Below are 13,184 nucleotides of genomic sequence, written 5' to 3'. Positions count from 1 at the left end.
ATAATAGCTAAAAATCTAGATGGGCATATCTCCTGCTGTAACTGAATGGATTGAGGAAATTTGGTCCTTAGTAACTATGATTAAACTAATTTTACAAAAGAATACCTATAAATCAGGCTAAGATATTGTTGGCATCCATCTGTCTCAAGAAACAATTGAGTGCACTTCCAGAGGTGACGTCAAACCAGTGTGCCAGCAGAACCAAAAATTACCTCCATGGGGCACAAGCCTGGGCAGGGTATGTGGAGGTCCTGGGCTTCCCAGATGACAAGAACCCCTCCCTCTCAGCCTCACTTATGTGGCCCAAAGGAAAGTAGAGCAATATGTTTTGTACCAGCTGGACTGCAGAAGATGCAAGAAGGAGACGTTCAAGGCACCACCCAACCATCTTGGGGACTCCAGTTTGGATTTGTGTAGGGTTTACTCCTTAGCCTTTAACAAACTTAAAATTAAATGCTATAATTAACAAAAACATGCAACAACAGCAGCAATAATACTTATCGCAAAGTATTGGAAGACAAAAGATCTACCCACCCTGGAAGAGTGGCAGATGAATATGATGGACTATATGGAATTAGCGGAAATGACTGGCAGAATCCGAGATCTGGGAGAAGAGTTGGTGGAAGAAGACTGGAAGAAATTTAAAGACTATCTGCAGAAACATTATAAAATTAATGAATGCTAAAATGATGTTGGATTGGAAATAAGTGGTATTAGCAACAAAGTTAAAAAGAGTATGCAATAAGTGAATTGATAATGGGTGAAAACATAGAGTTGTAATATGTTAAGATATAGAGTTAAGATAAATAGAGTTAAGATATAGAGTTAAGATTAATAAAAGATGGTAAGGATTTGCTGATCTGATTATGTAAATGGGAATACAAAAAGGGAAGGTGTGAGGAGGTCAGGAAAATAAGGATATGAGCTTTAAAGTTAGCAAAAAAAATAATGGATTTTTTCTTTTTTTCTTTTTTTCTTTTTTTCTTTTTCTTTTTATCTATTTTCTGTGTTTTTTGTATTTTTCTGTTTTGTGTTTTTTCTTCTTTGTTGTATCTTGCTAAAAACTTTAATAAATATCTCTCTCTCTCTCTCTCTCTCTCTATATATATATATATATAATTAACAAAAACAACATAGTACAATAAGATCAGCATGGAGTTTTGTGGCACCTTAAAAGGCTGACCAAAACCAGAATACACATTTTCTGGGGCCATGCTTCCGTGAGATTTATGTGACCCATTCAAGAGCACGGTACTCCAAAACACACATTTTGAGATGCCATGGTCTTGTGTGGTTTTGGTGCTATGCTTTAATATGACAGCATGCCAGCAAAATGCTTTCCCAATTTAATTGGGAAAGTTGATGGGTGTGCATGTTTTGGATTGTTCCACCAACTGATACAAAGTAAGCTACAGCCCATTAACAAAGAACATTAGAATTAAGCTGACATGAACTTAAAACCAGTGCAGAATCATAGCAGAATCATAGCACTGTAGAGTTGGAAGGGACCCTGAGGATCATCTAGTCCAACCCCCTGCAATGCAGGAATATGCAGCTGGTCCATACAGGGATCGAACCTGCAACCTTGGCGTTATCAGCACCATGGTCTGACCAACTGAGCTATCCAGGCTTGCTCATGCACATTGTGTGTTGTTGTTGTTTTTAAATATACCTTAACCTTATGGAGAATTTAGTCCAATATCCTGCAAGAGAAGCGGAGTTGAAAACTAAAAATATAGCACTGCTGCTTTGTTTCCCAGAACCAGTGTCTTCACTCTGAGCTTCCTTTTGCTGTTAGCTCACCAAGGGAATGTGTTTTTAGGAGCAAAAAAGGGAAAGTGTCACTCAGACTCCAAACTCCGAACAAGTAATTAATACTCCTATTCTGCAATTACTTAAATTGTTGCATCTTTCTCCCACCAGGTTAAACCTCCAGATGGCTTCCTGAAAGAACAAGGAAACAATCAACAAGCAAGCCTGAACATGATAAAAAATAAGCCCATGACCTATGGAGAGAGAATGGAGGGGCTAATGTCAGGCAGGGCTTTATCAGTTCAATTTACGACAATATAATCTCTGTTACTACTCAAGGAGTGCATTTGTAACACTTTGATTAAATGTAGCTCATAACGTCCCTCATAGAGCTGCATTGACTGAGCCAGGCATAATTGAATGTTGCCTCTTTAAAGTAGCTGCTATGGATGTACACAGCAGAATCAAACTCTGAGACAAGCCAGGCTGCTAGGATGTTGCAGCTACTGGTGATGCTATTTCAAATCACTCCTGTTTCTAATAGCTCTAATTCTACCCGGTGCCCCAGGAATAGTCCTTTTCCTGTTCCGCATGAGTGGTACCAGCCAGGTGACCTCATCATTGGTGGGATTGTGTCTCAGAACTGTTACGTTTTCTTTGACGTTTTCTTCAAGGAACACCCATCACAGAACCTGTTTGATGTTTCATCGTAAGAATTTTCCATTCCCCCTCTGGGTTGCCTTTCCCTTTGTCTCATGCCTTTCAGGCAGGAATCCTAAAGGGAGGGCTTGTCTTATCAATGATGTTTCAAAGCTGCAGTGGGAGCCACATTTTCACTGTATGGTGGAATAAAAAAGTTATTAAAACAATATTTCCTCACAGCTCAAAAATGGTTTGAATGATTGACAAGAAACTTTATGTACTCCTGAGAGACTCATTCTGTCACCTCCTGAGTCTTCCACAGTCTACTATGTTTGCAGACAGCAAATACGGCTTTTCTTCTCCCATAGTAAAACATGATTTCTATTTTGTAAAGGGATGGGGAAAGAGTCTTCATATTTTTTTATTAAATTTACTCCAAGGGTATTTGTGGGGAAGAGAAGGGTGAAAATGTAAAATAAATAGATAAGGTTACATTGCAGAGAAATAAAAAAAACTAGAGCTCTACCATACACTTTCCTTCAATATCCCCAAAGCTTCATTGTTGTTTAAAAGAGTATTATGTTTTACTACCCTCATATTCTAGGTGTTTTAAAGTTTCAATGTGTGCTGGGTTTTAATTACTTGAGGGAATTGTTTTATTTCCATTAAATATTAGGAAAATGTCAGAAAAACATTTCTTCTTTCCTGATCTGAAAAAGCTCCATGGTGAAACTCCCTGGGCTTTAATGCAAGTTCAGTAAGTGGGTGTATTTGGAGGGTTCTGGAGATGGGTTGAATTGCATTGAGTCAGGTTAGATGGCACAAGTTTGTAAGGACAGGGCATTAGGCCAGGAAGAGAGACAGTAGGCAAAATTTACCGTCAGTAAGAAGATAAATCCAATGCCACCTGACTCCCCTTTGGGTCTGACACCCAATGGCTCAATGACTGTGTTTAGCTACTGTGGACTGCACACATCAATTCTGTGGTTCTGATGTGCAAACAATTTTCCTCACCTTACCCCAACTCTCTGCTGAGGAGAAAGCTTCAATGAATTCAATTATACTTTCATATAAGGGTTAACATTGCCACTTTCTCCGTACAGAACATATTTCTTCAGTTAAATGAAGTTCTCAAGTACTTAAGGAGATACAGATTAGGGTTTTTTTTCCCCTTGATCAACCGAGATGGAAATGTTAAGCAATAGAAGAACAGCAGGTGTGAGAGAGTGCCTTACAAAGTAGTAATGCCCTGATCAATCATGGATTTTCTTTGGAGAGCATGGCACTCCCATTTCTATAAGAACTTGCCATAGTTTGCTGTGGTCAACACAGTCAAAGGCTTTTGCATAGTCAATGAAGCAGAAGTAGATGTATTATTTGATGTATTAATCACAAATAAAATAATTTCAATTTGAAACAGAATGTGTCCAGTATTGCAGTACATATATATATATATATATATATATATATATATATATATATATATGTAACTAATTTACTTTATTTGCAGTGTGGTGACAAAATTCTATCAGCACGTTCTTGCATTGGCATTTGCTGTGAAAGAAGTCAATGAGAATCCCAACATCTTGCCCAATATCACACTTGGCTTTCACATCTATGACAGCTATTATGATGCAAGGATGACTTACCGTACGACTCTAGACCTCCTCTTCAAAATGAGGACATTTGTCCCCAACTACAAATGTGACACCCAGAAAACCCTCATATCCACCATTGGGGGACTTGGCCATGATACCACCTTCCATATGGCAGACACATTAGGTCTCTATAAGATTCCACAGGTAAGAGGTATGAAGGGGCCGATGGCAATTATTTCTTCATCCTTCTATGGGTTACTTCCATGTTTGTTCTACACAGAGCAGACATATTGGGAAGTATTCTATTCAGTGGTTTTACTCAGAGCAAACTCAACAAAATTAATGGATCTGTTTTAGTCAGGATCAATAATTTAAAATTTAGTTATATAAAAGGCTACATCTTTATCCCATATTCCTTGTACATTTCTTTTTCTGTTTTATTTCTAAGGATGTGAGACTGATCTAGTCACAGCTCAAATCAAAATGTGCAATTAGAAAAAAGAAAGCTTAGAATTTGTTGAAGAAAAAGCCAAATGCTACAGGATGAATGTTTTCCATATGATTTGAGATTATATTCACATTTTCTTTCAGTTTGCATATGGTTCATTTCCCCCAGTGGAGAGTGATGCAAGTCAGGTTCCTTCTTTTTATCGGATGGTGCCCAATGAAGCCCACCAGTTTCTTGGGATTATCCGCTTGCTTAAGCATTTTGGATGGACGTGGATCGGACTCCTTGCTCTGAATGATAACAGTGGAGAACATTTCTTGCAGATTCTGGAGCCATTGCTTTCTGAAAATGGCATTTGCTCAGCCTTCACACAAAGAATCCCAAAACAACTCCACATTGATAATGTCGATGAAATGCAAGATATAGCTTTAAATATGTATGTACGAATCAGAGATAATAAAGTCACTACCTTTATTGTTTATGGAGAATCTCTAGCAATTACAGCACTGAGAACTATTATATTTCTGTCAGATCCTACAAATAAGAAAAACGCATCATTTATAAAGGTATGGATCTTTACAGCCCAGACTGATTTTGTATCCATGGGTTTTCTTAAGTTTTGGAATGTTCTGCTCTTCCAAGGTGCCATTTCCTTCACAATCCACTCACAAAATCTTCTAGCATTCCAAGAGTTTCTTCAGAGCATAAAGCCTCCTTGGACCGAAAGAGATGGTTTTTTCAAGAAATTCTGGAAGCAAGCATTTGACTGTGTATTTCCAAATCTTGATGCGCCAATGGAGGTCAGTGACATGTGTACTGGGGAAGAGAGGTTGCAGAACCTTCCAAGGTCTCTATTTGAAATGTCCATGACTGGTCACAGCTACAGCATTTATAATGGTGTCTATACTGTGGCTCATGCCTTGCAGAACATTTACTCAACTAGATCCAAGCAGAGAGCAATGAGTAGAATCAAACGATTAAAACTTCAAGATCTGAAACCTTGGCAGGTAATGTTTTCGAAATAAAGAGAAACAAAATATATTGTTTTCATGAATAAATTAGTACAAGATCGGATCACTGACGTGGGACTGTGACCAAGCAGCAATGCCGCCTGACAGATGATGGCAGGCGTCAGCAACCTAAGGTCCATGTGCCACAAGCGGCCCACGGGGGTCATTTAACCAGCCCATGAGCTGCCCCTGAACTGAGCTGCCCACTCGCTGACTGATAGTTTAAGGAAAGCAGACCACGGCTTTTTGGGGGTTCTCACCAGAGCTCAGTTCTGGCTAGTCTCAGGTGGGTTCAGGAACATGTCAGGTGAGTTCCAGCACCTCTCAGATGGGTGACATTCCCATTCTAAGAGAAAGAAGGAGGAGTTCATGGTGAGTTCCGACACCTCTTTTTCTAGAAAAATAAGACTGAAGCAAACTTAATCATACTTTTCATCCACACATGCTGTTAAATGGCATTGCATACCTTAGTCAATGCATTTTTAACTTCTGAAGAGAAAAAAGTTATTATATCTGCATTATATATATACCTGTATACCTGAAGGAGCGTCTCCACCCCCATCGTTCAGCCCGGACGCTGAGATCCAGCGCCAAGGGCCTTCTGGTGGCTCCCTCATTGCAAGAAGTGAGGTTACAGGGAACCAGACAGAGGGCCTTCTCGGTAGTGGCGCCCGCCCTGTGGAACACCCTCCCTTCAGATGTGAAGGAAATAAGCAGCTACCCTATCTTTAAAAGACATCTGAAGGCAGCCCTGTTCAGGGAAGTTTTTAATATTTAATGCTGTACTGTTTTTAACACTTGATTGGGAGCCGCCCAGAGTGGCTGGGGAAACTCAGCCAGATGGGCGGGGTATAAATAATAAATTATTATTATTATTAGTTGTAGTAGTAGTACAACAGAAGATTTTACATACCCTTGGAACCTAAAACATTTCTGCTTCATTATCTAAAATATGTTATTCCAGAAAATGATAAAGTAATAGTATGCAATTTTATTATTTTGTGGAGAGTAATATTGCTAAAAATGGGGGAAAGTAGCCTTCCTCCTATTATATCTGAATTGATTGAGAAGATTTGGTGCATAGTAGCTATGATTACAGTAACTTATAAAAGAATACATATAGACCAACCTAACACATTTACGGGAAAATGGTATTTTTAGTTTATGTTTTGGAATAACACGTTCAGTTATAATGTCTTACACTATGCTCCTTTCAGCCTGTTGAAATACGATTCATTTATTATTACTCTATTACATTTTAATCCAGAAGTGCTGTTGAAATGTTATTGCAAATCTCATTCACTGAAAAAAGATTAATGTGTGCATTTTAAATAGTGTGCATATTGATAGAAATAATATTATGTATTCATTGAATACATAATAAAGTCTCCACCTGTTGTGTCAAAATCACAGATTTTTCACACGTGTTCTTTGTTAACTGAAGCTATTTTACTATACCTAAATAAGATTCATAAAGAAGGCTTTCTGTAAACCATGGCATTTTGTTCAAAATCTACACTATATCATTTTGTATTCAACTCTCTTTTCTCTTTTTATTAGCTCCACCCTGTTCTTCATGACATTTCCTTTAACAACTCAGCGGGAGAAATTGTATCCTTTACTGATCAAAGAGAAATGGGAGGTGGATTTGACATCATGAATACAGTCACATTCCCAAACAGGTCCTTTCTTCGAGTGAAGGTTGGATGGGTTGATTCTGATGCAGTTGATGGGAAAGAATTCATCATTCATGAGGACAAGATCATGTGGCACAATGGTTTTAATCAGGTTTGGAGAGTAGGGTTTTCTTCTAGGCCCCACATTCTCCATATGGGTCAATTAGATTATCCAAAATAACCATTACTATTTCCATTGAAATATTTTGGATAGCGGTAGATGAAATTATGAACATGCCAAACAAATCTATGTTCCCAGTTGAAATAAATTTTGAAATAATATTTACTGTGTACGATAGTGCTCAGGATGATCCAGATAAAATTGGTTCATGAGAGACGAAAGGGTGGTCTCTGTTTCAATAGAAAAGGGGTCAGGGGTAGGGTTGGCACATTTTCCCACGCTACTGGTGGGAGCCACATAATTTTAAGAATTGCCTTTCTCATCACTTGACAGCTGTGTATATTAAAGGTAAGAAGATATTGTGTTATGCTTCTCAGCTGAATTCTGATTTAAGAGGCTTCTACAATGGGCCTCTTAAGCCTGTGGGGAAGACAAGGATGTCTTTTCAGGTTGACTTGTTTCACTTTCATGAAGTTTTATGACTCAAAGGCAGTGTGAATCAAAAAGGGCTTACCAAATCCTGACAGGTTTAGGAGAGTGATAGGGGCCCTAGTTTAATCCATGCCAAATGTGTTGTCTCTTTTTTTCTGGTTTCCTAACAAAAATAAGCTAATACCTGTTCATTATACAAAGCAGCCATCCAATGCAGATATTTATGTGAAGAGAGGTCCACTTTCTTATCTGAAGTTCAGGGGCTGAACATTAGTTTCAAATGTTTCTGCCTTCTGAAATTATTTCCTGTTTATTGACAGGTGATGCCTATCTCTGTGTGCAATGACTACTGCCGCCCTGGTAATCAGAAGAAAAGGAAGGAAGGACAGAAATTTTGCTGCTATGATTGTGTTCCATGTCCAGAAGGGAAGATTTCAAACCAGAATGGTAGACAGGTTTCATTGTACAAGATCAGCAAATATCTGTTGAAAAGAATTTAAATAATACAATGTGCATGTAACCACAATATCCTGCCCAGAGTAGTGTTAATATTTCGTTGCTACGTTCCAGTAACTTCACATCAAAAACTTCAAAAATGTAGAAGGCTGGTGAAATCCCATGCATGTGGATCTGAAATTAAGCCCCCCAAAATGATTTCATTCTAGACATAATTTAAGAGAAACTGACACATAGTACAATATTTGAGAATTATGTGGTGGCTGGGACAACCTAGACATCCATCCTGGGTGAAATTACGCCAGAAATCTAGTCATTATGCTTCAGGTAAGAGGGAATGGCATGGCACAAAGGTGAATATAGGGTCATTATTCCAAGCAGCACTTGTTGTTTGAGTGCCATTCTACTTGATGTTGCGGATGCACTCTGCACCCTTCAGAGTTGAACAAGGTTGCACCTCTGTGTTTGGTAAGATAAGCTTCCAGAGTCCCAGTAGGTAACCACATGCATGTGAGTGCGTGTCAAAGAGAGAGAGAGTTAGGCAAGATTGGACATGCCTTGCTCCTATTATTTTATAAAGCCTTTATGGTACATCCCTATTGATGTGGTTCTGCCTAATGGCTTTCCTGCCCACAAAGGCTTTAGAATGCCTAAAAATGGCTACAGCAACAAATGAAAGGCAAATTGTATTCCAGCCTGGATAAATGTGGGAGCAGAATACATTTTTGTCTCAGTTAACTGTCAACGCAAAAAACCAAGGTCCCACTCGCTCTGCCATCTGGGTGACATTGGACAAAGGCCACCACCCTGCTGGGTGCACAGCATGGCTTCTTAAAATACTTTTTAAAAAACCTATGTAAGATCCAGCAGAAATGTTATACAGTAGACAAAAGGCACGCATGAATTGCTACTGGAGTTTGACTTTATTCTATTTTTCAGATATGGATGACTGCTTCAGATGCCCAGAAGATCAGTATCCAAATAAGAAGAAAAATGGATGCATCCCCAAAATTATAAGCTTTCTTTCTTATGAGGAACCTTTAGGTGTCAGCTTAGCCTTAGTTGCTCTTTCTTTTTCCCTGATCACAGCTTTGGTGCTAGGAACTTTTATTCAACACAAAGACACGCCCATTGTCAAAGCCAACAACAGGGATCTCACCTACATTCTCCTTATCGCCCTCCTGCTCTGTTTCCTCTCATCTTTTCTGTTTATTGGACACCCTGGGAAAGTGACCTGTCTTCTTCGTCAACCCACTTTTGGCATCGTCTTCTCACTGGCTGTTTCCTGTGTGTTGGCCAAAACCATCACTGTAGTTGCAGCTTTCATGGCCACTAAGCCAGGATCCAGCATGAGGAAGTGGGTAGGAAAAAGACTGACCAACTCCATTGTCCTTTCTGGCTCACTCATTCAAGTGATTACTTGTACTGTGTGGTTGATTATTTCTCCCCCATTTCCTGCTCTAGACATGCACTCAGCAATGGAAGAAACCATTGTGCAGTGCAATGAAGGCTCAGTGACCCTATTTTACTGTGTCTTGGGCTACATGGGACTCCTGGCAATTGCCAGCTTCATTGTGGCATTTGCAGCTCGCAAATTACCAGACAGTTTTAATGAAGCCAAGTTCATCACCTTCAGCATGTTGCTGTTTTGCAGTGTTTGGCTGTCCTTTGTCCCAACATACCTGAGCACCAAAGGGAAATCCATGGTGGTGGTGGAGATCTTCTCCATCTTATCTTCCAGTGCTGGACTATTGGGCTGCATCTTTGCCCCTAAATGCTATACCATTTTGCTAAAGCCTGAGCTGAACCATAGGGAGCAAATAATGAGAAAGAACTGAGAAATACCTTTGTTTTTGTCGTATTAATTTGTTATATATTAAGGGTTTTAGTATATAGGTGGTTACTAAAAATGTCCTCAGAGTGTCCCTTTTTTGCAGGAAGGATTCAAACTCTATTTTCAAGCTCTCTTTTCCTTATACAAGGTTTGGGTTTCTCAGCCAGCAGTAGCCCTGCTCCAGAATGGTCTTTCAATCTGGTGTACTTCTCCCCAGCTTAATTTACATTTAAACCAGACTTTCATGTGTAGGATTGGCCTGTAACTGTCCTTTTCTAGACTACACTTTTAAAAAAAAATTGTGTAGAAGAATATTCACTGTGTGGGTGCAACTTCAGTTGGGCTGTGATCATAGTTTGGGAATTTCTGCTTTGCAGCCATGAAGAAAATGGCTCCACTCTGGCATTGACTTACATTGGAAAATGGAAAGGCAATTGCCATCTATTTGTGTGCCACAAAGGAGCATAGGCAGCTTGTGATGAGACTTGATGACACAAATACCAGCCTCTTGTTGCCAAAAGTGCCGCTGGGGGGGGGAACCACCCTGAGCAACTTATTATCTCAACCTGCAATAATCCAAATCATTATAATTTCCTCACATAATCAAGGCTAGATAGGTTTTTAAGAAGGCACTAAAAAAGTCGAAAAGCAAGACTGAAAATTATTAACATGTGCCATCGAGAGCTGGGAATAGGGGCAAAATATAGGCAATACTTCATCAGTTGCCTTTCTGACTCTCCCACCCCATATTAATTGCCAGACTTGAAATCAAAGTGCTGACAATCTATTAAAGGCACCTGTTTCCAAGAAACTGATTCTCAAAAACAGCTCACAGAGCTCTCTTGTAGAACTGCATTGGCAAAGCCAGGCATCATTCACAGTAGCCAGTTCAAGGCAGGAACCTGGTACTGATGGGCACAGGAAGCTCTGCGTTTTAAGAGGCAGGATGTTGTGGCTCTTGGTATTTCTGTTTCTGCAATCGCCTGTTGCATGCAAAGAATATACTTTGGCATGCCCTGTGAATGATCCATTTCCTGTTCCACACGAGTGGTACCAGCCAGGTGGCCTCATCATCGGTGGGATAGCTTCTCAGCTCTATTATGTATTTTATGAAGTTTTTTTCAAAGAGCCTCCTTCACAGAATCTGTTTGAGGTTCCACAGTAAGACTGTTTCCCTCTCTACATCTCTCTCAGTTTCCTTTCCTTTTGTCTCATGCCTTTTAGATTGCAAGCCTCAGACAAGGTAGCATCACATTGTTGATATTTATCCACTGGTGTGGCAGATTTGTTTATGTGAAGAGAGGGGCAAAGAAATGCTTGACTCAATAAATCTATGAGTCCTTAAATAACCGACTTGATCCAACCTGGGCATTCCTCTTTCTCAGTCGCATTCTTAGTATTGTGCATTCTTTAAAGCAGCAAACAGCAACAACCACAGCCACATATTCTCTGGAATATACATCCCTCCAAATCCGCTTTCTCGTTTTACTCATGTCCTTTAAATTGTGGACTCTCGCTTACTTATTTTGTAACTAGTTTAAGACAGTTCACATTGAAACATTTGAGACTCTTTCTTTTGGTGGAGAGCTTATTCATTTATTCTCTGAACAAGACCAGGGATTCCACTTGCAACAACTCTGCTGCCATTAGCCCTTTTCTAGGAGCACAAGGTGTCAATCTAATAAAATCTGTTCCTCTGCTCCCACTTCAATTGATCTCCATGTCTTCTTTTTGGGTGTGTTGGTGAACTGTTACTTTAGTTTTAGAAATAGGCGGATGCCACCATGCCTTGCTTGTTGGTTTTGATTGATGGTTGGTGTCCCGTCTGCTCTGCTGAGAGGGCAGATATCTCTGTTTTGGGAGAGGAGTTGTACCTCTGTTGGGGGACACATCATTCTCCTTCTTTGGTTGTTTGTCAACCTTTGGTCTCCACCCTGCACTCATTTCTCACCTGTGGGTCTTATCAGCTGTCACCATGCGACAGCCACCATATCCTGGGAACGACTTCAACTGGCTGGCTAAATCAAGTGAGTGTAGCTGATGAGTCTCAAACCCTCTGTGAGTTAGGGACTTCAACTGCTTGTGAAGACAGGCTCCAGCAGATTGAGTGGAAAAGACAAATGGTGGGTCCAATGGTCAAGATGGCTGTTTATACACATGCTGTAGAGGAAAGTGAGGGGCAGATAGGGCTTTTTAACCTGGGGAGTTAGCCCATCTAGGAGAAGAAAAATGCTGATCCAGAACTTCTGCTTCCCTGTGAAATATCTTCAGAAGAAGAAAAGGCTAAGGAGTAAAGCCTATATGAAACTGGAGTGGAGCCCCTAAGATTGTTACACCTTTTACACTTCCTTCCTGCAACTTCCACAGGCAAACTGATGTTAAATGTATTGCTCTGTTTTCCTTTGTTTTTGTTGTTTGTTAAATAATTTTTATTAATTTTCAATTACTAAAGTCCGGTAACAGTTCTGTTTTCCTTTGGACCACATCAGCGAGGCTGCTGACACAGCAGTTTGGCTTCACCCCAGAGGTGCAATCCATTCTCTTGAGACAGACAAAAAATATATGTAGGATACGTTGGGTCTGACAGTTAAGTTTCACCTTAGTTTCACCAGATAGCACCTCCTAGCACTGTTGTACAGGTCTCAGGTTAGTAAGTTAATTTTGTTACAAATGTTGATTGATTGAGTGCGGACAATTGGGAAACCACACTTTAAGTTTTTCTCTCAATTAGCCAAATATGACTTCCTTTTCCCACACTGCAATGGTTTTTTGTGAAGGCATTTTTAGCATGATAAAAAAACAAAACCAAGTGAGATTTGAACCTCTTTAGGACAGTCAGAAGAAATGCTTCAACCCAGAGGCTATGCAGATCACACAGGGATAAGAAAAAGTCTCTCTGCAGTGGTAGCAGCAAAATCAATCTATTTAAGAGTTTCCAATGCACAGGCTGCTGACCAACCACTGGACTTTGTGGACTGCTGATCCACAAAGCAAAATCTGTGACATACGGAGGCTTGATGTGAAGAAAAGAGTAAACTTCTCAGGAAAGCTGAAATGTAGATTGACTGTGCTCATGTTCTGGAATTCAGTAGTAGCATAGATGTTCCCTAAAGGTTTTGTAGGGACTTCTGTTGTTTAAAAAATCCAGTTGGAAGTGGAAGCAATAGCAATGGAGAGCAATTGATTGTTTGGTTAAATGACTGTTTGTAATGAAG

General features: G+C 39.8%; 1 protein-coding gene across 1 annotated transcript; it reads left to right on the top strand.

Moving 5' to 3' along the window:
• Positions 1–2,201: 2,201 nt before the first annotated feature.
• Positions 2,202–9,973, top strand: LOC309328524 (vomeronasal type-2 receptor 26-like; the record flags this gene model as incomplete). Its single annotated transcript, XM_081838520.1, has 6 exons — positions 2,202–2,461; positions 3,905–4,196; positions 4,584–5,447; positions 7,011–7,238; positions 8,000–8,126; positions 9,075–9,973. 6 exons carry the CDS (start codon positions 2,202–2,204, stop codon positions 9,971–9,973), a joined length of 2,670 nt encoding a protein of 889 aa, XP_081694646.1.
• Between the last annotated feature and the right edge of the window lie 3,211 nt (positions 9,974–13,184).

Source organism: Podarcis erhardii (assembly GCF_964252035.2).
Source record: "Podarcis erhardii genome assembly, chromosome: 13".
In the NCBI taxonomy this organism is placed as follows: Eukaryota; Metazoa; Chordata; class Lepidosauria; order Squamata; family Lacertidae; genus Podarcis; species Podarcis erhardii.
The sequence above is the reverse complement of the archived record's forward strand: the minus strand, read 5'-3'. Positions and strand labels throughout refer to the sequence as shown.